A 24,464-nucleotide genomic window follows, 5' to 3' on the forward strand; every position below is an offset into this window, starting at 1 on the left:
ATGCCAGTCTGGACACTTGCTAGGGACTCGGATACTCTGCCACAGCACACAGACGTCCATCCTGCTACCCACTTCAGTACAGGTAACTGTTTTGTTTATTTTTAAAATATTTTATATTTATTTATTTGACAGAGGAAGAGAGAGAACGGGTGCGCAAGGGCCTCCAGCCACTGCAAACGAATTCCAGATGCATGCGCCCCCTTGTGCATCTGGCTAACGTGGGTTCTGGGAAATCGAACCTGGGCCCTTTGGCTTTCTAGGCAAACGCCTTAACCGCTAAGCCATCTCGAGGAGAGCCTTTTTTGACACCTCTTCAGTCTTCAGAGTGGGTGGTTCCACTACTCCGGTCCTCTGTGGTCCGAATGCCCATTGCAGGAAGTGGACAAGATAGGTCGGCATCCTCCTGCTTGCCGCATGGTTGGGGCATGGCATTCTGGGTGGTGGGTGACAGGTATCTCCATCCATCCCTGTTCCTCAGCAGATAGATTGGACCCTACCTAGCAACAAGGAGCCGCCTCTGCTAACTGCCCATATTCGTCCATGTCAGCCCCAAAGGGGGTGGCGCAGTGCCTCTCTGTGTCCCAGGTTTGGTGGCTATTATCTGTCTACTATCAATCTCCGAAGTGGCCCATTGCCTGGGAGGCTCCGAGTCTAAGCCATTGGGATCAGCTTCGACACCAAGCCGCTTGGTGATCTTGGCCAGGTCTCTTCCTGGCGCCTGCAAAATGAGAGATGGGGCGCTTCTAACCCTGCCAACCTTCCGGAAGCCCACAGGAGCTGCTCTTAGAGGACAGGCAGCCAGCCCTGTCTGTGTGAGGTCCCGGGTGCACTGCGAGTGTCTGAGCGTGTGCGGGTGACGCGCGGTGGGGTGCCCGCGTGTGTGGGGGGGCCCCCAGCTAGGGCTGGGCGAGGGGGCGGGGCCTGCGGCGGGGCGGGGCGGGGCCTGCGGCGGGCGGGGCCGGGAGACGGACTCCCGGGCGCTCCTCGCGCGGCGCGCGGCCACCGGGTGCAGCTGCCTGGCCAGGGCGCATGGAGGGGCCGCCGCCCCCTGAGCCCCCCGGGGCTGTCGCGCCCAGGACGGCATAGCGGTCGCAGCATGGAGCAGGTCAGCGGGGCTCGGGCGGGACTGAGGGCGCGGTGACCCGGAGAAGGTGGGCGCGGCGGGTGCGGGAGGAGGACCGGGGAGGGGGGGGAGACAACAGCCACCTGGGAGGGGTGCGAGCTTGGGAGGTCAGGGCGGGGCCGAGCCCTGGAGGAAGGATGGGACAGGTGTGACACGGAGCTGGTGCACACGCACACACACACACACACACACACACACGCGTGCGCGCGGGCACTCCCCCCTCGCTGATCTCCAGGGAGGCGCGCGCAGAGGGCGCACTCCGCACCCCCTTTCCACATTTGGAAGCCCCCATCCCCACCCCGGAAGCTCTCAGCTCCTGCTCACTAAATCGGAGGGGCCCAGGCTCTGCAGGATGAAGAGGTGATGGAGGCTCCCAGCCGTACAACTCCACTGCCCCTCAGGCCCCCTCCCTCCCGTGGGACTCAAAGATACAGCGCCCCTCCCCCTACACGTCAAGGGACTTCTCCCGGCTGCCTTCTCTCCCAGTTCCAGCAGCTGCCGCAGCTGCTGCCACCATTTCACGGCAGGGAGAAGATAGGGTGGGCCGAAAGGCTTTCCACATGCGCCCCCCTAAATGCAGTCCTGCAGCCCCGGCCAGGTGGGCAGCTGCCTTCCTTTCACATAGGCTCCGTGGTAAGGCACTAAAGGTGCCGGCTGGGCACAGTGGTTAAGGGAAGGTCCCCCTGACAGGGCTGTCACTCCCCAAGCAGCCTTGCAAATCCTCGAGAGCCTGGCTCATTGGGTCAGCGAGCGGAGGAGGGCTGTGTCCTGGCCCTCAGCCCTCCCTGGAAGAGGAGCGGCAGCGGGTGGAAACGGAGTGCCCTGCTGCTCTTGCTTCTTGGGTGAGGTTCTGGGGTGGGGTCTGGATTGGTGGAGTAGCCTTTTCTGCCACTAGGTGTGCCCGTAAGTGCTAAGCGTGCCCAAACCCCTTCCTTTCCTTGCCCCGGGCTCTTTTGGATCTGCTCAGCCTTTTCCAATGGACTCCACGACCAGACCCCTCTCTTTGTACCCAGCTTAGGACCCTACACTGTGCCAGAGGGGATCCCTGATGAGCATGCCTGTGATCGGGAGGAGTCGGCAGATGGGGTGATCCTAAATTGCCAGAGGAGGGTGTTGAAAGACATGGAGTACTCTGGGCGTCCGCCTGGGGCTGGACGGGGTCTTTGGGGCGGGGTCATGGGCTGCTCTAGACTCCAGGCCTGTTTGGCATCTTGGTCATTAGTTTAAATGGCTAGTGGCAGCTCCCCCAGTACTAGGCCAGGCGGGAGGAAGAGGACTCAGCACCTCCATTACTGCTGTTGTCTGTACTAACCGGGAGCTCAAAGAGCAGGAGGGCAAGTAAATGACACTGAACTGTTTGCCATTAAATGATTTTGTTATGTGAATGTCACCTTCATATATACATATATATTTTTTTCTTTCATTCATTCATTTTTTTTTTAAGGAAGGGCAGGACTAAGCCACTACTTCTTGCTTCCTATAACCCAGCCCCCAAGTACTTCTCCTGGTGACCTGATTGCCCCATCATCAGTTTTTTTATTTTATTTTATTATTTATTTACTTATTTTGGTTTTTTGAGGTAGGATCTCACTCTAGCCCAGGATGACCTGGAATTCACTATGTAATCTCAGGGTGGCCTCGAACTCACGGTGATCCGCCTATCTCTGCCTCCCAAATGCTGAGATTAAAGGCGTGTACCACCGCACCCGGCTCAATCTTTTATTTTAATAATTTTGTTTTATTTATTTGAGAGAAAGAGGCAGAGAGAGAGAGAGGAAGAGGGAGAGAGAGAGAGAATTTTCACACCAGGACCTCCAGCACTGCAAACAAACTTCAGAAGCATGCGCCACCTTGTGCATCTAGCTTTACATGGGTCCTGGGGAATCAAACCTGGGACCTTTGACTTTGCTGGCAAGTGCCTTAACGCCCTAAGCAATCTCTCCAGCCCCCGTCATCAAACTTTCCTTGAGCACAGACCAGGCCTGCTCCCTGTTACCTCTCTGGGAGGAGAGCAAAATATGGCATTTTTCTTTCTTTTCCTTTCTGTTCCCTTCCCCCTTTTTGGGGGGGGGGGAGGGGAGTTTGAGGTAGTGTCTCACTCTAGCTCAGGCTGACCTGAAATTCTCTATATAGTCTCAGGGTGGCCTTGAACTCCTGTCGATCCTCCTACCTCTGCCTCCCGAGTACTGGGATTAAAGGCGTGCACCACCACACCTGGCTGTCCCTTCCCTTCTTGTTAAGGTGTCACTACCTAGCCCAGGCTGGCCTCCAGCTCAGTCTTTCTGCCTCAGCCTCATCAGCGCTGTTATAGGCATGTGCCACACTGCTGTCTTTAGGACATGCAGCTCCTGCCTCGGCTCCTTGGAGAGCCACCGAGAGGCCTCAGATGTGTGTGCTCCCCTCCAGGCTGCTGTGACATCTGCCAGCTTTGTTGAGGAGAGGTCTGGGTCCTTTTAAAATGTCCTAGGGTACCTCTAAAGCGGAGCACAGCAGCTCAGCCTGCTCCTGGATCATGGCCTCCCAGATGCACACGCTCATGGGGGGATGGTGGCTTATACAATGTAGAGGCGTCAGATCCTCTTGAGTAAGGCATTAGGGCGGTCTGGGCCCACCAACCACTGGTGCTCAAGGATGTGGGAAGCTTATAAGGGGTGCTTCTGAAACCCGAGCTGCTTTATGCGGTCTGGGGAAGCTCCTATTTTAAGTTTCCCATGTGCCGAGCCTCTTGTAAAGCAAAGAATCCTTTTATAGTACAAGAGCCTCCCCAATGTGTCTGCTTGGTATGCATGGACTCTGGCAGGTAGGGTTTCCTAAAGGGGAACACTGGACTCTCTCCGGGTGGCTAGATTTGCGGCAGGAGGGGCGGGTCCCCCAATCTCATGGCCGGCTCCACCCCTCTTTTCTCCTTATTGGACCCCCCCCCCCCACCCAGGGCTGGCTCAGGTCCAGACAGAGGAGAGAGAGAGAGAGGAGCAGCTGCTGGGGATTTCCAGAGCTTCCAGGGGAGGTGGTGGGAACCACCCCATCTGTCCCCCTTCCTCCCCTCCCCTTCCCTTCTTCTCTTTCCCTGCTCCATGACACCCCCTCCTTCCACTTTCTTTTCTGTTCTCCCTCCACCCTTTCAGGAGGGCCGGATGAGAGTAGAATAGGCCCTCTTGTGTGCAGGGATATGCGGGGGACCAGGTAGAGTGTGAGTCCTCAGAATCATAGAGTACAGCCTGGCTGGGTACCACACCAGCCCTAAGGTGTTGTAGCTGACCGAGCAAGGACTTACCATTGGGTTTTGCTTGAGTCCTGAATCCAAGCTGTTAGAACCTAGATAAATTGCTTAACCTCCGTGAGCCCATTTCTTCCTTTACACAGTGTAGCTAATAATATCCACTTTCCAGTGCTGTCATGGGGATTAAATGAAACAAGTTTGGAAAGAGTGTGCTACATCGTGGCACATCCTAAGCACTCAGTACACTTCATTGCCTTTGCTTTCCCTCCTCTCCATACGGGTGTTCCCAAGGCCTTGCATGGAGGGGGTGTCACGGTCCTTGAGAGCCTTCATTTAGCCTTCCTTGGTCACGTGCTCATCTTCATATCCGTGGCCATGGGCCTTCAGTAGCTGGTGGCACGTGGGAGCCTGCAGGGCGGACTTCCTCTCCCCGCATCGTGGCATAGGTTTTCCAAGCAGGGGTCTCCTGGGGGACAGCCAGTCCTGAGGGAGCAGGCAGGCTTGGGTCATGCATGGGTCATCTTTTTTCTTTCTTTTCTTTTTTTTTTTGAAGTTGGGTCTTGCTCTGGCCCAGGCTGACCTGGAATTCACTATGTAGTCTCAGGCTGGCCTCAAACTCATGGCGAGCCTCCTACCTCTGCCTCCCGAGTGGCTGGGATTAAAGGCGTGCGCCACCACGCCCGGCTTTGGGTCATCTTCTGTCACCTCCTGCTATGACAGCTGTCCAGGCTGGGTGTGGCCTGCTTGTAGAGCTATGGCTTCTCTCCTGCACCCCAAGTGTGGTTCAGAACCTCAGCTGTTTGGCAGGTTCCCAGTGCCCCTTGGCTCCAGCCTGGCCAGGGTTCTTTAGCCTTCTTCCCCATGGCATATTCGGATGGGATTTCTGCCACAGGTTGCCACAGGAACCTGGCAGCTGAGAGAAGGAGGGGACTGACATCGTCCTGAGTGGACCATTGCACCACTAAAGGTGCTCAGTGAGTCCCATTTAATGTGATGCCTTGGATTTGCCACAGTCTGTGTCTCAAACCCTCCTCCTTTCACTGCCCTTGGTCAGTCAGAGTAAGCCAAACAGTCAGGCTCCTGAGACTCCTGAATCCTCTCTCCTCAGTACCCCGGCTCCCTCAAGGTAGGGTCTCAGTCTAGCCCAGGCTGACATGAAACTCACTCTGTAGGCCCAGATTGACCTCAAACTCACAACGATCCTCCTACCTCGCCCTCCCCAGGGCTGAGAATAAAGGTGTGTGCCATCATCTTTTGTTTTGCTTGCAGTACCATCCCAAGGCACCCTTGCAGGGCTCATCACCCTCCTTGGAATAGGGGATCATAGAAGACAAATACATCAACTGGCTTGACAAACCACTACCTCATAGATAACTTGGTGTGTGATAGGTGCTCAATAAATACCTTTTGACTCGATTGAACTGGATCCCACCTGCACTGGAGATGAAATTGGTAGCGGGATTGTGTTGCCTTTGGGAGACAGCAGAGGACATGGGAACTGAAAACCCGGGTGTCAACGACCAACTAACTCTCCTTTCTGGTCCTGTCCTCCTCCCTGTATCCACCAGGGGGCGCTCTTTCCCCTCTTGTGAAAGGGCTGGCAATATGGCCAAGCTCAAGACCTTCAGGCCCAATAGTTGACATATTACACAGGTCCTTATTTATGGTAGTTCAACTTAACAACATAAAAATTATTTATTTGGTTGCATGGTGTGTGTGGGTGTTACAAATGAATGCCCATCTGGTTTTAGCTGGGTGCTGAGGAATTGAACCCAGACTGGCAGGCTTTGCAAACAAGTACCTTTAATCACTGAGCCATCTTCCCAACCCTAGACTGGCCTTGAACTCACAGTGATCCTCCTGCCTCAGTCTCCTGAGTGCTGGATTATGTGCCGCCACACCTACCCAATTTACAAATTTTTGACTTCACCATAGTGTAAAAGCTCAGTAGAAACCATACTTCAAAATTTGAAGTTTGGGCCTGCAGAGGTGGCTTAGCTGTTAAGGCACTTGCCTACAAAACATAAGGACCAGAGTTCGATTCCAGATGCACAAAGTGATACATGCACCTGGAGTTCGTTTGTAATGGCTGAAGGCCCTGGCACGCCCATTCTCTTTGAGTGTTGCTTTTTTCTCTGTCTCTCTCTGCTTGCAACTAACTAAATAAATAAATTTTTAAAATTGAATTTTGAAGCTGGGCACACACCTGTAATCCCAGCATTCCAGAGGCAGAGAGGTAGAAATTGCAGTGAGTTCGAGGTCACCCTGAGACTACATAGTGAATTCTAGGGCTAAAGCGAGACCTTACCAAAAAGAAAAAAGAAAAAAAAATTGATGTTTGAGAGCTGGGTGTGGTGCCTTTAATCCCAGCACTTGGGAGGCAGAGGTAGGAGGATCGCTAAGCGTTTAAGGCCAGCCTAAGATTACAGAGTGAGCTCCAGATCAGCCTGGGCTAGAGCGAGACCCTACCTCAAAAAATTAAAAAAAAAAAAAAAAGTTTTTTAAGTTTTTAAAAAACATTTTTTTTTTCAAGTTTGACCTTTTCCTGAGACTCTGCAGTGCTCTGTGTTGCTAAACTAGAGTATCCACAGGGTGGGTGTGTGGAATACATTTGGGAGTTCGTGTTTTCAACATATGGCAGGTGTGGTAGTCAGCTCCACGTTACTGGGACAAACATCCAGCCAAATACAGCTTATGGGAGGAAGGGTTTATTTTAGGGTTACAGAGTCCGGGGAACACCATCAATGGCAGAAGAGGCTGGCCCACTTCAGTATGCATCATAGCAGAGACACCACAACACCAGCAAGCGCGAACCACCCAAGCTAAAACTTCTTTCTCCACACATTGTGGCTGGAATGAATATCTGAATCCAAACACACCTTAGGGCTAGATTCCAGGATCTGTCCACACTGTCCACAGTGGTACACACCCCTGTAGCAGGGATCTACTGCTAGGGGCTTGCATTGCAAGCTCAATCTGCTTATTTCAAGGTAGAGTCTCTCTCTCTAGCTCAGGCTGACCTGGAATTCACTATGTAATCTCAGGGTGGCCTTGAACTCACAGTGATCCACCTACCTCTGCCTCCCAAGTGCTGGGATTAAAGATGTGTGCTACCACACCTGGCTCTCTCTCTTTTTTTTTTTCGAGGTAGGGTCTCACTGTAACTCAAGCTGACCTGGAATTTACTATGCAGTCTCTGGGTGGCCTCAAACTCATGGCAATCCTCCTACCTCTACCTCCCTAGTGCTGGGATTAAATGCATGCGCCACCATGCCCAGCACTCTTGCTTTTTAAAAATATTTTATTTTTATTTATTTATTTGACAGAGAAAGAGGAGGAGAAAGAGAGAGAATGGGTGTGCCAGGGCCTCCAGCCACTGCAAACGAACTCCAGATGTATGCACTCCCTTGTGCATCTGGCTGACATGGGTCCTGGGGAATCGAACTTGGGTCCTTTGGCTTTGCAGGCAAATGCTTTAACCTCTAAGCCACCCCTGCAGCCCCCTGTTGTTTTTTTTTTTCTAGGCAGGGTCTCACTCTAGTGCAGGCTGACCTGGAATTTATGATGTAGTTCCAGGCTGGCCTTGAACTCACAATGATCTTCCTACCTCTGTCCCCCAAGTGCTGGGATTCAAGGCATGTGCCACCACACCTAGCTTGGAAGCTAAATTTTAATGAAACACCTAAGTCTATGGGACCATATATTAAAATTGTCACATTCAAATTTCCACAGCAGGTCTAGGAGGTGAAACTGAACTTTGAGTGCAGTGTTGTTTCCCTTTTCTTTTTCTTTCTTTCTTTCCTTCCTTGTTTCTTTCCTTTTTTGTTTCCCTTTTCAACTACTAGGACACTTCATGTCAGTTACCAAATTTATGTGAGCCTCCAAGCCTTTAGTGAGAGCATGCCAAGAAGGCCTTACCACGGTCATCGTATAGGGTGAAACTGAGGTTTCGAGAATGTACTTGTCCTTAACGTCACGTGGTTACCTGGTGGATGGAGTTGGGACTGCTGGTCTTGGGTCAGGGACTCAGTTCAGTGCTTCTTTTTTGTTTCTGGGGTTTTGTTTGTTTGTTTGTTTTCTTTTGTTTTTCGATGTAGGTTCTCACTTTAGCCCAGGCTGACCTGGAATTCACTATGTAGCCTCAGGGTGGCCTTGAACTCATGACAATCTTCCTACGTCTGCCTTCTGAGTGCTGGAGTTAAAAGTGTGCGCCACCACGCCCGGCTCAGTGCTTCTTTGATGACACCATAAACCCCTTGCCAGCTGAAATTAGGTCTAATATTGATGACAGCTCTGGCCTGGGGATTCCCTGACCAGCCCTGTGGTGTCCTCCTGGCCTCTGTCCAGCCCTGGGAAGATTCCTGCTCTTCCTCTGCCCACTCAGCATGCTTCTGTGTTCTTGGCCTCATTTTCAGTCACCTGTTTCCAACTCTTGTTTCTTTTTTTTTTTTTTTTTTTTTTTTGCCTTCTCTGTAGTTCCGGCAAACCTGGAATTCACTATGTATCCTCTAACTCACTGTGATCCTCCTACCTTGGCCTCCTGAGTACTGGGATTAAAGCATGCACCACCAGGCCAGCTCAGTTTTTTATGAATATTTGCCAGGGAACTGGAGGAATGGTTTAGTGGTTAAGGAGCTTGCCTGAGAATCCTAAGGACCCAGGTTCGATTCCCCAGTACTCACATGAGCCAGAGGCACAGGATGGCACACGCATCTGCCATTCATTTGCGGGGCTAGAGGCCCTGGTGTACTCATTCTCTCTGTCTTGCAAATAAAATAAATAATAAAAATTGTAAAAAATTTTTTTGCCAGATTTGGTGGCACATGCTTTTAGTCCCAGCCCTTGGGAGGCAAAGATAGGAGGATTTCCATGAGTTTGAGGCTACCCTGTGACTACTTAGTGAATTCCTGGGCTAGAGTGAGACCCTATCTTGAAGAAAAAGAAAAAAAAGTTTTATTTATTTATTTATTTGAGAGCAAGAAAGAGGCATGGGGGCTGGAGAGATGGCTTAGCAGTTAAGTGCTTGGCCTGTGAAGCCTAAGGACCCCGGTTCGAGGCTGTATTCCCCAGGACCCACGTTAGCCAGATGCACAAGGGGGCGCACGCGTCTGGAGTTCATTCACAGTGGCTGGAGGCCCTGGCGCGCCCATTCTCTCTCTCTTTCTCTCTGCCTGTTTCTGTCTGTCTCTATCTAATAAATAAATAAATAATTTTTTTTTTAAAAAAGAAAGAGGCATGGGTGGGTGGGTGAGTGGGTGGATGGATGGATAGATAGATAGGTAGATAATAGAGAGAATGGGCATACCAGGGCCTCCAGCCACTGCAAACAGACTCCAGACGCATGTGCCACCCTGTGCATCCAGTTTTATGAAGAGTACTGGGGAATTGAACCTGGGTCCTTTTGCTTAGCTGGTTAGCACCTTAAGTACTAAGCCGTCTCCCTAGCCCTTTGATTTGTTTCTTTTGAGGTAAGCTCTCACTGTACTCAAAAGAGTCCAGGCTGACCTGGAATTCACTCTGTAGTCCTAGGTTGACCTCAAATTCACGTTATCCTCCTACTTCAGCCTCCTGAGTGCTGGGATTAAAGGCATGTGCTGCCTCAGCCAGCTAAAAATATTTTATGTTTTTATTTATTTATTAGAGAGAGAGGGAATGGGCACACCAAAGCCTCTAGCCACTGCAAGCAAACATCAGACACATGCATCACCATGCGCATCTGTCTTACATGGGTACTGGGGAAACTAACCTGGGTCCTTAGACTTTCATAGGCAAGCGCCTTAACTTCTAAGCCATCTCTCCAGCCCCCCTTTTTTGGGGGGGTTTGAGATAGGGTCTCACTTTAGCTCAGGCTGACCTGGAATTCACTATGTAGTCTCAGGGTGGCCTCAAACTCTCAGCGATCCACCTACGTCTGCCTCTGGAGTGCTGGAATTAAAGATGTGTGCCACCATGCCCGGCTTTCCAGCCCCCCTTTTTACAGTTTTTATCTCATGGCTTTAGACTTGTGATCCTCCTACCTCGGCCTTCAAGATGCTGGGATTATAGGTGTGGGCCACCCTGCCTGGCTTGGCCTGTCTCAGACACCTGTTCTCATGCAGTCATCCTCCTGTTGCCGCCCAGACACGAGCCTGCCTTGCCCAGGCTCACCTGTGCTTCCCAGCAGCCTGCCCTGCTCCCTGCCTTCCTCCACGGTCAGCTCCATCTCTTCACCTCACACCACGCTACATGCTCACACATGTGCATCCACTGCACTCAGCCAGTCCCTGAAGGCTGACCCTCCTCAAAGTACTGTCCCTTCGTCCTGTCTCCTCACTCCTTGCCTTTCCTAGAGACTTTTGAGCCACACCCCTGGTCTGAGGGATGACTAGACTTTTACAGCCAAGCCTCTAGGTTAAGCTTGTCTCTGGGAAGAGGAACCTTTTAAGCAGGTAGTCACTACTCCACTAGCAATTCAGTGGTGAGTTAAGTATGTGGATCCTGGAGTTCCAATGCCTGAGTTCAAGTCCTATGTGGCTTTGGGTGAGATAACTGGGTTTGGAGCCAGGCTTGTTGGTACATGCCCATGGCTATATAGTGAGTTCTAGGCACAAGTGGACTACAGGGGCCTCAGTCTCAAAATAAATAAATAAATAAATAAATAAATAAAATAAAAAGGAAGTAGGCTGGGGATGAGGATGTAAGCTCAGTGGCAGAGTGCTTGTCTAGCATGCACATGACCCTGGGTTTAATCCCTAAAATTTGGAGGAAAAAAAAAAAAAAGCCAGGCCTGGTGGTGTACACATTTCATCCCAGGCTGAATCCTTGAGCTGGGGAAATGTCTTAGCAGGGAAGAATGCTTGCCACAAGCATGAGGGCCTGAGAAGACCAGGGCCTCAGTTCAATTCCCCAGGACCCACATGGGCATGACCACACATACCTGTAACTCCTGTGAGGAACAGAGACCAGAGAATCATTGGGCTCATAAAAAAAGTAAAGCAGGCTGTAGAGATGGCTTAGCGGTTAAGGTGCTTGTCTGCAAAGCCAAAGGACCCAGGTTCGATTCCCCAGGGCCCATGTAAGCCAGATGCACAAGGTGGCGCATGCATCTGGAGTTCATTTGTAGCAGCTGAAGGCCCTGGCTCACCCATTCTCTCTCTCTTTCTACCTGCCTATTTCTCTATCAAATAAATAAATAAATAACCACAGAGCTAGAGAGATGACTTAGTGGCTAAGGTGCTTGCCTGTGAAGCCTAAGGACTTAGGTTTGATTCCTAGGACCCACGTAAGCCAGATGCACAAAGTGGCGCATGCATCTGGAGTTCGTTGGCAGCCACTGAAAGCCCTGGCATGGCCATTCTCTTCTACCTCTTTCTCTGTATCTTCCTCTCTCGCAAAAAAAAAAAAAAAAAAAAAAAGAAAGAAAGAAAGAAAGAAAAAAGTAAAGAAAAGAAAAAGTCCACAACTCCACATTCAGAGAGAGAGACTCTGTTCAAGGAAATACACAGATGAGCTAAAGATAGGACAGCCTGTGTTCTGTGGTCTCCACGGTCACCTGTGAATAGCTCACACATGTGTATCCACTGCACACACATCACACCCACAGACACAAAACTGGACAACTAGTCGCCCTGGCGCACGCCTTTAATCCCAGCACTCGGGAGGCAGAGGTAGGAGGATCGCCATGAGTTCAGGGCCACCCTGAGAATACATAGTGAATTCCAGGTCAGCCTGAGCTAGAGTGAGACCCTACCTTGACAAACCAAAGAAAAATACCATGAGAGTACTATTTATGGAAGGCCTTTGTAAGGGTCAATTGTAATAACATAGACAGGCACATGATTTAGCGTCTGGCTTATTCACTCCCCCTGGGAAAACCCTACATAAATGATCTGATAGTCCAAGCCTTGGAGTTGCTCTTCTGGACTCTTCCATCTCTCTTCACCTGGTGGGTTATCAAGGCCACAGGCCTCTGATGTTGTTGCTCCCTGCCCTGGTAAGCACTCCTCCCCCTGCCCAGTCTCCTTGCTTGCTCCCCTCAGTTCCTGCCCCCACTGTGTGCTCATGCAGATCCGGCATACTCTTGGCTTCAAGTTTCTGTCTAGGCCAGGCTAGAACGTAAGTGATTGGGCTGGTCTGTCCACTGTCACATCCGCCCGTTTCCTTCCTCATCTCTCCACGCTTCCTGTCCCCACCGGTGGAGCCTGTGCTCTCCTTTGCCCATAGGAACTTTCTCCTGTGGGGTGTCTTTTCTCCATTTCCCTGTCACTGGTGTCCTAGTGGGAAGCCCCCCAGAGCTGCAGGCAGCCCTCCTGCCTAGCGGCCACTCAGAGATCTCACCGGGGCGGATTTGGAAAGAGCAGGCCCCGGAGGGAAGAAGTGGGGACCACTCCGCAGCTCTAAGAAACATGACCTGTCCCGTGCCTGGCAGTGTAGGGCTCACAGTAATCGACTGTGAATGAAGGAAGATGACTGGGCTGGCGGAGGAGCTCAGAGGGAGGAGGAGTGTAAGGGGGTTCCACATCTCAAGGGACCTCTATTGCTCCCAACCTCAGATGACGAGCCTACAAGGAGGAAAGCGGACTTGCGGGCAGATGGCAGGACGCAGGGAGCGGACCACAAAGTCAGAGGGGATGGAGAGCCAGGATGGACAAAAAGGATAAGGGGGGAAAGGGCCAAGAAGATCGATGGGAAGGGCCGAGCAGGATGGGGGTGCAGGTCAAGGTGCCGGAAGAGGTGGGAAGGGCAGCAGGGTGGGGGAGAGTGCACTTTCTGGGAAGTGGGAGCGGGTGGGGGAGGTGTGTGCGATGCATTGTGGAGGGAGGAATTGGCCTGCCGGTCAGCCCTGAGCTCATTTCCTTTCGCTGTCTCCTGCAGGGTCTGAGGGCATCAGGCTCTGGAAAAAGTGAGCCAGGGGCACCCCCAGGGGCCATCACCCTCCTCCCTGCCCCCACAGCTTCAGCTCAGTGTGTCTTTTTACAGAGACAGCCCTTTGTTCTGGGAGGAAAAGACCCCTGTGCCAGGAGGGCAACATGCCGGGACCACTGGGGCAATAGGGCAGCAGAGGCAGAGAGGGAGCCCCAGTTGTAGAGTAAGCAAGATTCAAGCACTGTGATGGGTTGCAGCCAGACAGTGGGCAGGTCCTTTAGAAGTGGGGGAGACTTCTGGCTATATATAACCTTGATGAAAGCGGTGGAGAAGGCAGAGAGACCATTACCAGGAATCCTTTTCTTTCTTTCTTTTTTTTTTTTTTTTTTTTGGCTTTTCAAGGTAGGGTCTCACTCTGGCCCAGGTTGACTTGGAATTAACTATGTAGTCTCAGGGTGGCCTCAAACTTACGGTGATCCTCCTACCTCTGCCTCCCAAGTGCTGGAATTAAAGGCATGCACCACCACGCCCAGCTCATGGAATCTTTTTCTGTTGACTGCAGAAGACTTAAAACAGACCATTTAAAAGTCTCTTCTTCAGCTCATGGGGTAGAGTAGGGATGGACTAAGCGATATCCCCACAACATCCCCATGTTCCTGAGCCTGGTAAAGGGGGAAGGAGAAGGGCTTGGGGCTACCCTGTGTTCTGGTGGTGATTGTGGTAAAGCAAGGAGGTTTTATGAGGTCTCCTGGACCAGGGAGGGAGTGGGTAACTCTCTAAGCAGACAGCCTTTTTTTTTTTTTTTTCTTAAGTTTTCACTCTCGCTCAGTCTGACCTGGAATTCACTATGTAGTCTCAGGGTGGCTGAAACTCACGGTGATCCTCCTACCTCTGCCTCCTCAGTGCTGGGATTAAAGGATGCGCCACCACGCCTGGCTAGTGGTCAACCTTCTTACTTTGCCTGCCTTCTTCAAACTTCTCAGTGATGTCTGCTTTCTTTTCTTCATGAACTGGGGAAAAGAACACAGGGGAGCCTTTGTGTGTGTGTGTGTGTGTGTGTGTGTGTGTGTGTGTGCACTGTGTGTGTGTGCGTGCAGTGTGTGTAAGCACTATACATGTGTATATGATCACAGTGTGTGTGTGAGCTCAGTGTGTGTAAGCACTGTGTGTGTATGTGAGCATAGTGTGTGTGTGCAGACATGCAGATGTGTGTGCCCAGTGTGCACGAGTGTAGGGGCCAGAGAGGGACATCAGATCATCAGATGTCCATTCTTTGTAGCCCCAGGGTGGCCTTGAACTCATGGCACTCCTGCTTTTGCCTCCTGAGTGCTGGGGTTAGAGGCATGCACCACTATATCAGGCTTGCCTTTTTTTTTTTTTTTTTCTGAAACAGGGCCTTTCACTGAACCTGGAGTCCACCATTTTTTGGTTAGACTGGCTGACTGGGGAACCTCAGGGGCCTCCCGTCTCTGGCCCCCTCAGTGCTGGAGTTACAGACATGTCCATGGCCAAGTTTGGCTCAGGAGAGCCTTTAAAAGTGCATGAAGGGGACTAGGTAGACTAGGTTTGGCTCAGTGGTTAAGAGCCCTTGTCACTTAAACATGAGGGACTCTCTGGCTGGAGACCATGAAGTTCATCTTCTGAGAACCCATGTAATAAGCTGAACATGGCCACACACATCTGTACCCTGTTCCACGGGCCAGAACTGGAGAATCCCTGGGTCTCACAGATGGACAGTTGCTCTGGGTTGAGGGAGAGAGCCTGTCTCGAGGAAATATGTAGATGAGCAAATAAGAGAAGGACACTCAGTGTTCTCTGCTGGCCTCTGCTCACATGTGCATAGGGTATGCTCATCTGAACACATGCACCACACATCACACACATGTGCAAAAAAAAAAAAAAAAAAGTACAAGAAAGAGCCAGGTGCCATGACCTATACCTATGATCTCGGGGCATGGGAGGCTGAGATAGAAGGGTCAGGTTCTAGGCCAGCCTGGGCTACATAGCAAGACCCTGTATCAGAAACAATATGGGGGCTGGAGAAATGACTTAGTGTTTAAGGCACTTGCCTGTAAAGCCAAAGGACCCAGGTTCGATTCTCCAGAATATACGTAAGACAGATGCACAAGGTGGTGCATGTGTATGAAGTTCATTTGCTGTGGCTGGAGGCCCTGGCATGGCCATTCTCTCTCTCTCTTTCTCAAGTAAATAAATTAACAAAATAAAATAAAATTTAATTTAAAAAGGCCAGGTGTGGTGGCGCATGCCTTTAATCTGCACACTCGGGAAACAGGTAGGAGGATAACCATGAGTTCAAGGCCACCCTGAGACTACATAGTGAATTCCAGCTCAGTCTGGAGTAGAGGAAGACACTACCTCAAAAACAAAAAACAAGCCGGGCATGGTGGCACACACCTTTAATTCAAGTACTTGGGAGGCAGAGGTAGGAAGATTGCTGAGAGTTCGAGGCCACCCTGAGACTACATAGTGAATTTCAGGTCAGCCTGAGCTAGAGTGAGACCTTACCTAAAAAGAAAGAAAGGAAGAAAGAAAAATGGGGCCGGAGAGATGGTTCAGTGGTTAAGGCACTTTCCTGAAAAGCACAAATTCCCAGGTTCGCAGGTTTGATTCCCCAGTACCCACATGAAGCCAGATGCACAAAGTGGTGCATACATCTGGAGTCTGTTTGCAGTTGTTACAGGCCCTGGCGTGCCTATTCTCTCCCTTTCTCTCTCTCAAATAAATAAATAAAACATTAAAAAACAAACAAAATAGGCCAGCATGGTGGCACACGCCTTTAATCCCAGCACTCAGGAAGCAGAGGTAGGAGAATTGCCATGAGTTGGAGGCCACTTGAGACTACATAGTGAATTCCAGGTCAGCCTGAGCTAGAGCAAGACCCTACCTAAAAAAACCAAAACCAAAAACAAAGAAACAGAGATAGTCAAGTTAGAGTCCAGCCAGGACTATAAGAGATCTTGTCTCAAAATAAACACAATCAAACCATAGCATACCCCCCCCCCCCATTTTTTTAAGTTAAAAAGTTAAAGTGCTTGCTTGTGAAGCCTAAGGACCAAGGTTTAATTCCTCAGTACCCATGTAAGCCAGATGCACATGGTGGCACATGTGTTTGGAGTTCAGGGCTCGAGGCCCTGGTGTGCCCATTCTCTCTCTCTTTCTGTCTCTCATAAATAAAATATTAAAAATCTTCTAGCCGGGCATGGTGGCGCACACCTTTAATCCCAGCAATCAGGAGGCAGAGGGAAGAGGATCACCATGAGTTCAAGGCCACCCTGAGACTCCATAGTGAATTCCAGGTCAGCCTGGGCTCGAGTGAGACCCTACCTCAAAAAATAAAAATTAAAAAAAAAACCAAAAACTTCTTAGCACAATGAAGGACAAATGGACTGTCCCTCTTGGATTGTTAGGAGGTGTCCTTTTGGGGAGGTTGAAAATTGAGCAGCTGCATGAAGCCAGGAGTGTCTCTTTGAAGCCAGCTCAGAGTGAAGAAGGAAGGCTAGGAGTCTGTTTTCAGGACTGCCCCCTGCAGAGCAGGCCTGTGAGGTTCTAGAGAGAGCTGTGAGCCATGGGACTCAAAGGGGTGGGTACCTAAGAGCTGGGACACCTGCCAAAACCTCTCTTCCAACCTTGATTCTTTTGCCATTGTGGGGTTCTAGATGAGACTCTGCCTGGGAGGGGCCTTCCCTGAATCAAGTGGCACCCCCCCACACCACATCTACCTTTTTAAATATTAATTTTCTGTTGTTTTTTTCGAGATCAAGTCTCACTGTAGCTCAGGAGGACATGGAATTCGCTGTGTAGTTTCAGGGTGGCCTCAAACTCACAGTGATCCTCCTACCTCTGCCTCCCTAGTGCTGGGATTAAAGGCATGCACCACCACACCCTGCTAAGGATTCTTTTTGTTGGGGGGGGGGGAATCCAGTTGGTCAGTCTTTTCTTCCTTCCTTCCTTCCTTTCTTTTTTTCTTCCTTCCTTTCTTTCTCCCTCTCTCTTTATTTCTTTCTCTCTCTCCTCTTTTTTTTTTTTTTTTTTTAGCTAGGGTTTTATTCTAGTCCAGGCTGATTTGGAATTCACTATGTAGTTTCAGGGTGGCCTCGAACCCATGGTGATCTTCCTACCTTTGCTTTCCAAGTGCTGGGATTAAAGGAGTGCACCACCACGCCTGGCTTCCTTCCTTCCTTCCCTCCCTTCCTTCGTCCCTCTCTTCTTTCTTTCTGTCTCCCTTTCTTCCCTCCCTTTATTTTTTTCCTTTTCTTCTTTCTTCAGTACTGGGGATTGAACCCAAAGCCTTGTCCATGCTGGGCACATGCTTTACCACTGAGCTACACCCCCAGCCTCTAATTTTTATTATGTATTAATTATAACAGGTTATTCACCCTCTCTCTCTCTCTCTTTTTGTTTTTTTTGAGGTAGGGTCTCACTGTAGCTCAGGCTGACCTAGAATTCACAATGTAGTCTCAGGGTGGCCTCAAACTCACGGCGATACTCCTAGCTCTGTCTCCTGAGTGTGGGATTGAAGGTGTGCACCACCACGCCCAGCCAGATTATTCTCTTTTATCCCCTTGCTCCAGCTCCTGTTACCCCGGAGGGACTCCTCAGTGGGGTTATGGTATTCACTGTGGGGTCATGAAGGCCTCAGTCAGTCCCTGTTGAGTAGCAGGGGCCATGCCTCAGGGTATTCCTACCCACTATGGCTCTTAACAATCTTTCTGCTTCTCTTCAGCAGTGTTCCCTGAGCCATGGCAGGCCTGTTGGCAGTCCGATTTAGTGTTGAGTTCTCTGTAGCCTCTGGATTTCTGCTTTGATAGGTTTTGACTGATCACCGTGTTTGTCACCATCAACCTGGGGCTGGTTGTCAGGCTAGCAGTAAGAGCAGCGTTCATGTTGTCACTTTCCTGCAATTTCTCCTGGACCCTGGCTGATGTGGTAGAGGTGGCATATCTCATGGTGGGCAGCTGGCTAATTTCTTGTCTTATGGATGGATCTTGGTTCTCCTCCGTTTTCTCTACCACCTTCCACTGGTTTGTTCTGCCCTGGAATGAGCCATATCTGCCCTTGTGCCTCAACTTCCGTGAGTCCTTAGAACGAAGACTCCGCTCCAAGCTTTGTCCTGTCTTTCTGTGTGTGAGATGAGGGTCACCTCATCCTGACAGCCTCTTTCTGTGTCTGCCATCTCATGCGTTCTGGATCTGTTTTTGCCCAGCTCGGGCTGCTGCTGTGCTACTTCTGGGTTCCATGCCCTTGTCCTCTTTTTTAGTCCCAGATCACTATCTGGGCCGGGGGTCCCCTGGAGAGCGGTACAAGTTACATCCTTGAGACCCAGTGTCTAGGTCAGGCTCAGTTCTCACCCTTGCCTGGACGTGGCTTGCAGCGGGTGCGCCCCGTCGGGAGTACGGGGGAGGGGGAGCGGGGCAGAGCGGCCACGCCCCCGTAGAGGCCACGCCCCATCGAGGCCACGCCCCCTGGGCCCTGGCCCGCGCCCCCAGCAGTGCCCAGGCCCGCAGAGCTGCCGCTGCCACCCGATGAATGGAGTCGCTTTCTGCCTGGTCGGGATCCCGCCGCCGCGCCCGGAACCCCGGCCCCCCCAGGTGAGGGCTCAGGGTCGCAGCCAGGTCGAGGCGGGGCCGAGGGCACCATCGGCTGGGCCGGGGTCGCCGCTGGGCGGGCAGGGAGAGCCTGGGGCGCTCGGCGCGGGTACCGCTGCGGGGCTAGGGGGTGACTTGACCCGGTGGGCAGTGTGGGGAGGGGAAGGTGGCAGAGCTGCCCGGGGCAGAGGCGGACGGGAGGGAGGGTACCTATCGCTCCGGGGTGGGGCGGAGAGCTGTCAGGGTAGGGGGGTCACCCAAACTGGGTGGCGGTGCCAGGTCCTGGACGGCGGGGCAGCAGGGTGGGAGGCCCGCGCCTTTTGTCCAGGTTTTTTTTTTCAGGCGGGGCGCCCGCCGCCGTTTCCTTTGCTCGAGTTTTCGTTTTCCGTTGGCGAGGCCCCCGCACAGCTGGAGGGAGAGGGGTGGGGGAGGGGGTTCCCGGGGCGGGACGTCCTCAGCCACAGCAGCCCGACACCCCCCTCCCTCTCCCGGTGCCACATTCGCCCTCTGCTGCGGCGAGGAGGGTCCCTCGGCTCCCAGGGCTCAGGACCACCGCCCCTTGGGGTGCTGGAGAAGAGCCCCAGGCCGGGACCCCAGTCCTGCAGGCCGGCCCTCTGCTCTGTCCGCTCCTGCTAGCCGTGGGTGGGTCTGGGCGCGGGGTGCCAGGGGCATTACTCAGCGCTGGGCTGCTTTGCTTGGGTTCTTTCATCTGCCAGCTGGTGAGGCTGGAAAGAGGCCCCATACTCCCAAAAGGGTCAGTCCCCTGCCTAGGAGCCTGAGCTGGCAGTCCTGCTCAGACAACTCGGCTCTCTCGGGCGCTCTCTCTCTCTCACACACACACATACTCAGATTTCAAGCTGAAGGACTGAGTAATGTGGAACCAGTAGTTTTCCTGAGTTTTGGAAAAGAAGTTCCCTGGGGTCTCACTTGGGGTCAAGGCCAGGGCTGAGCCTTTTCCTCATTTGACAAGGTCGCAGAGCTCAGTGACCCTCTTGTCCATGCCTCTGGGGGTTGGCCCTGGAGGAGTGTATGGGCTTTGCAGAAAGTTTAGGGGACTGTTGTGTGTAGAATTGGATGCGTTCACTTCGGTTCTCCCTCAGTTGACGTTGTCGCTTCCTCTCCTTTCAGCCAAAGTGTGTTTCCTAATTATAAACTTGAAATTCAGGATGGACAGGGGGCGGGGGTGGAGGTCATTAAGCATGAGTCCCTCTGGTTCTCCCCCCACCAACAACACATACTTCATCCCTGTCCCCTTACTGTCTCCACCCCCCTCACCAGTGGCCTAGCTGCTGGTGGGTGGCCTTTGATCCCACGTGGTTCTTCCCTCTGCCAAGGCAACAACCCCATTCTCCAAAGTGGCCAGCACTGAGATGTGCTCATCGGCATGCAATTTGAATCTCCATTACAGAACCAGTCATTTGGCCTCCAGACTCAGCCAAAGGCCACCCCCCCACCCCCCAGCCCTGGCACCTTCTACTTGTCCAGTGTGGTTGGGTTCGCTCCCAGGTGCCTGGGAACTCCAAGGTCCTGTGAACATCCCAGGCCCTGCCTTCCCTTTAGGAATGAGGACAGTAGGTCCCTACATAAAATACTGGATTTGAGATTCTCAAAGCCCCCTGTGCATATGTAGGAGGAGTTTTAGTGTCCCATTTAACCATTTTATAGAGGGGGACTGACCTACAGATATAGTGATGATGCTGGGCTGGAACTGGAGGCTCCGGATGGCGACCAGGGCATAAGATGGAGTTTGGGGAGGGAAGTTACCAGCAAAGTGGCTTTGTGATACGGCGTGCCTGGTTCCCAGCTGAAGCAACGGGGCCCCAGACCTGGGAAACAGGCCTTGTGCGTGGGCAGCCTGGATGGTGCCTTCTGGGTCCTCTTCTTGGCCAGCCCTGAACTCATGGTGAAAGGATGCAGTGTCACCCGCATAGAGGCGAGTGGGGGTGGGGGAGGTGCCAGTGGCTGAGCAGGGCCATGCACGAGTGGGGGTGGGGGAGGTGCCAGTGGCCGAGCAGGGCCATGCACGAGTGGGCAGCAGATTGCTTCACCCCTCACTGCGGGGATGCTTTGAAAACTTCCTCATGTGTAGTTAAAGGACGGAGGATAAAGCAGGTGACGGGACTAAGTGACGAGTGAGGGATCGCAGCTAGCTATGGAGGGGTGAGTTTGTGAGCAGCACACCCCGAGCAGGAGCGGCCTGGGGCTTGATGTGGCTTTTCCTCCAGTGTGGTGGGCCAGGTGGATTCCTGTGGGGCTGGATTCCAACGCAGACACCCACAGAGATTCCTAGAGCCATGAATATATGCAAATGAGCATATGCATTAGTGCCTGGGGATATTTTTTGTATTTTTTTTTTTTTTTTGCAGGGTGGGGAGAAAAGGGGCGGCTCTTTTTTGTTTGTTTGTTTTGTTTTGAGATATGGTCTCACTCTAGATCAGGCTGGCTGACGTGGAATTGACTATGTAGTCTTAGGGTGGCCTTGAACTCACCACAATCCTCCTACCATTGCCTCCCAAATGCTGGGATTAAAAGAGTATGCCACCATGCCCGGCTTTCTTTTCTTTCTTTCTTTTTTTTTTTAGACAAAGTCTCAGCCCATGCTGAGGATAATCTTGAACTCCAAAGTTCTTTAAACTTTTTTTTTTTTTTTCAAGATAGGATCTCACTCTAGCCCAGGCTGACCTGGAATTCACTATGTAGACTCTGGTTGGCCTCGAACTCACAGCAATCCTCCTATTTCTTTCTGCTTCTGAGTGCTGGGATTAAAGGCGTGCATCACCACACCTGGCTGAACTTCAAACTTCTTTTTTTTCTCAATTTTTATTAACATTTTCCATGATTATAAAAAATATCCTATGGTAATACCCTCCCTTCCCCCCCCACTTTCCCCTTTAACATTCCATTCTCCATCATATCCCCTCCCCATCTCAATCACTGTACTTACATATATACAATACCAGTCTATTAAGTACCCTCCTCCCTTCCTTTTCAAACTTCTTATACATATCTCCAGCCCCATTTTAAATATATATTCTTACTTATTTATTTGTAAGCAAAGAGAGATAAAAAGGAGAGAGAGACAGACAATGGAAGTGCCAGGGCCTCCAGCCATTGCAAATGGACTCCAAATGCATGTGTCACTTTGTGCATCTGGCTGTATGTGGATACTGGGGAATTGAACCCGGATCACTAGGTTTTGCAGTCAGGCACCTTAACCGCTAAGCCATCTCTCCAGCCCTGTTTTGTTTTGAGACAGGATCTCAATATGTAGCCCAGGCTGGCCTCGACTCCAGGCAGTCGTCCTGCTTCAGGCTCCCCAGGGCTGGGATTGCAGGGACGCACCACAATGCCTGGCAACAACGATATGTTTATGGGGAGGGTGAGGGGAGCAGCTTTGGCTGTGTAACTGACACCTGAGCCTTGACAGCCGTTCCTCTGGGCCAGGATTGTACAGATCATGTTTTATCCTCAGTGTCGCTGTGAATTGAGGACCACTATTGTCTGTCCCATCTTACCTTTGAGGACACTGAGGCACAGAGACCTAATAGCTAGAGCAAAATTGCATCTCTATGGCTTAGCAATTAGTTAAGGCATTTACTGGCAAAGCCTAAGGACCCAGGTTCAATTCTCCAGAACCCACATAAGTCAGATGCACAAGGGGCGGATGCATCTAGAGTTTGTTTGCAGTGGCTAGAAGCCCTGGCGTGCCCATTCATTCTCTCTCAAATAAATAAATAATTTTTTTTCAAGGTAGGGTCTTATTCTAGTCCAAGCTGACCTGGAATTCACTGTGTAGTCTCAGGGTGACCTCAAACTCAAGGTGATCCTCCTACCTCTGCCTCCCAAGTGCTGGGATTAAAGTCATGTGCCACCACGCCTGGCTTAAATAAAATATATTTTTTAAATTGCATCCCTAGTAAGTAGCAAAGCAAGGTAGGAGTTGGACTACCGGACGGACTCCAGCATCATGCCCTACCCCACTGTCAAACTAGAAACAACCCAGTTAGGGTGTCACTGAAGGTGAATCTAATGTGGACAGCCCAGATCAAGTCCCTTTTCCCCCACTGACCCTGGTTCAGCATCAAGTGTTTGCAAATGGGGGACTCACTCCTGTGCTTGCAGCCTCCCTCGCCCCACCCTGGCTGGCTTACAGTGCTCAGGCCTGGTGCCATCCATTGATGCTCTCCTCCCAAAGGCATATGAGCCCTGCTCTGCTGACTGCAAGGGGCTTGGTCAGGGATTTGGACAAAGCCGGGTCTCAATTACCCTGCTCTGTCACCCTCCTGGACTTGAATAGGGACAGTGGGAGCCGGCACTGCCTCTCCCTTCAAACAACCCGCCTTCAGATCTATGGTGCTTCTTCTGAAATGGTGCCAACATGTCAGCAGGGCAGTGCTGGGCTGTACCAGGAGGGTGCCCTCTCCCCTCTGGGAGACATCAGGCCCAGATGGCCTTGGCATTGGACTTGAGAGCAGGTTTCATGCCCTTGAGAGTGGGACGTATTCATCACCTGTCAGAGTGGTCAAAACCAAAAAGACCATCTTGTCCAACTTGCTGTAAGTTTAGGGGACATGGATGCTAGACGGTACCATGCTCCTCAGCTTGCAAGTGGTAGATGAGAACTGGACTCTTCTGACCTCCAAGTTCTTAGGCCAGGCCTCTCTTGTAGTGGTTTTGTCTTTATTCCCTTCTCCCAGTGCCGGGCTCTGGGACTGGGCCAGGAGGGAGGGGCTGAGGATGAGTGGACAATGTGTCCTGTTCATCTCTGTGTCCCCAGTGACCAGCACCGAGCCTGGCACAGAGTGTCTCTCCGTAAATGTTTGCTGAGTGCAGGCCAGGAGCCTCCTCCTCTGGTCCCCCGGGGTGTCCGGCTCTTCCCCTAGCATTGGTGTTCAATCTCCCCATCAGATGAGCTGTTCGAAGACAAGAAATCTCACAATAAAATTGTATTTGTGGAACTTAGTGCTGGACAGGTGCGTTGTTGCCGTCCCAGTCAACACATAAAGAAACTGGCCCAGGGAGCTGGAGAGATGGCTCAGTGGTTAAAGACAATTGCTTGCAAAGCCTGGCAGCCGGGTTCAATTCCCCAGTACCCATGTAAAGCCAGATGCAGGAAGTGGTGCAAGCATCTGATATTCATTTCTAGTGGCAAGAAACTCTGGTGTGCCCCTAAGCACACAAATAATTTTTTTTTAAGTTTTTTTTTTTTTAATATCTTTATTTGGGCTGGAGAGCCTAAGGATCTAGGTTTGATTCCCCAGTACCCACATAAGCCACATGAACAAGGTGAGGCATCGTCTGGAGTTCGTTCTCTCTCAAATAAAAAACAAATCTTGGGGCTGGAGATATGGCTTAGTGATTACTTGCCTGTGAAGCCTATGGATCCTGGTTCGAGGTTCGATTCCCCAGGACCCACGTAAGCCAGATACACAAGGTGGTGCATGCATCTGGAGTTTTATTTGCAGTGGTTGGAGGCCCTGGCATGTCCATTCTCTCTCTGTCTTTCTATCTGCCTCTTTCTCTGTCTGTCTGTCGCTCTGAAATAAATAAATAAAAACAAACAAAAATCTTTACTTAAGCTGGCCATGGTGGTGCATGCCTTTAATACCAGTATACACTCAGAAGGCAGAGGTAGGAGGATTGCTCTGAGTTTGAGGCCAGCCTGGGACTA

At 51.4% G+C, this 24,464-nt stretch overlaps 1 protein-coding gene across 2 annotated transcripts in view; it reads left to right on the forward strand.

Moving 5' to 3' along the window:
* Positions 1 to 1,004: 1,004 nt before the first annotated feature.
* The window catches only part of Arhgap23 (Rho GTPase activating protein 23), a 113,909-nt gene continuing 90,449 nt past the window's right edge, over positions 1,005 to 24,464 (forward strand). Inside the window, exon 1 of one of the 2 annotated variants that reach the window (XM_045158827.1) lies at positions 1,005 to 1,105. In XM_045158827.1, coding sequence (XP_045014762.1) covers positions 1,097 to 1,105 — 9 coding nt within the window. In that variant the 5' untranslated portion in view covers positions 1,005 to 1,096. Of the gene's footprint in view, positions 1,106 to 18,702; positions 18,797 to 24,464 lie in introns of those variants that run through there. The other variant, XM_004655784.2, reaches the window with a different exon arrangement.

This window comes from Jaculus jaculus, chromosome 9, assembly GCF_020740685.1.
Source record: "Jaculus jaculus isolate mJacJac1 chromosome 9, mJacJac1.mat.Y.cur, whole genome shotgun sequence".
Classification (NCBI taxonomy): domain Eukaryota; kingdom Metazoa; phylum Chordata; class Mammalia; order Rodentia; family Dipodidae; genus Jaculus; species Jaculus jaculus.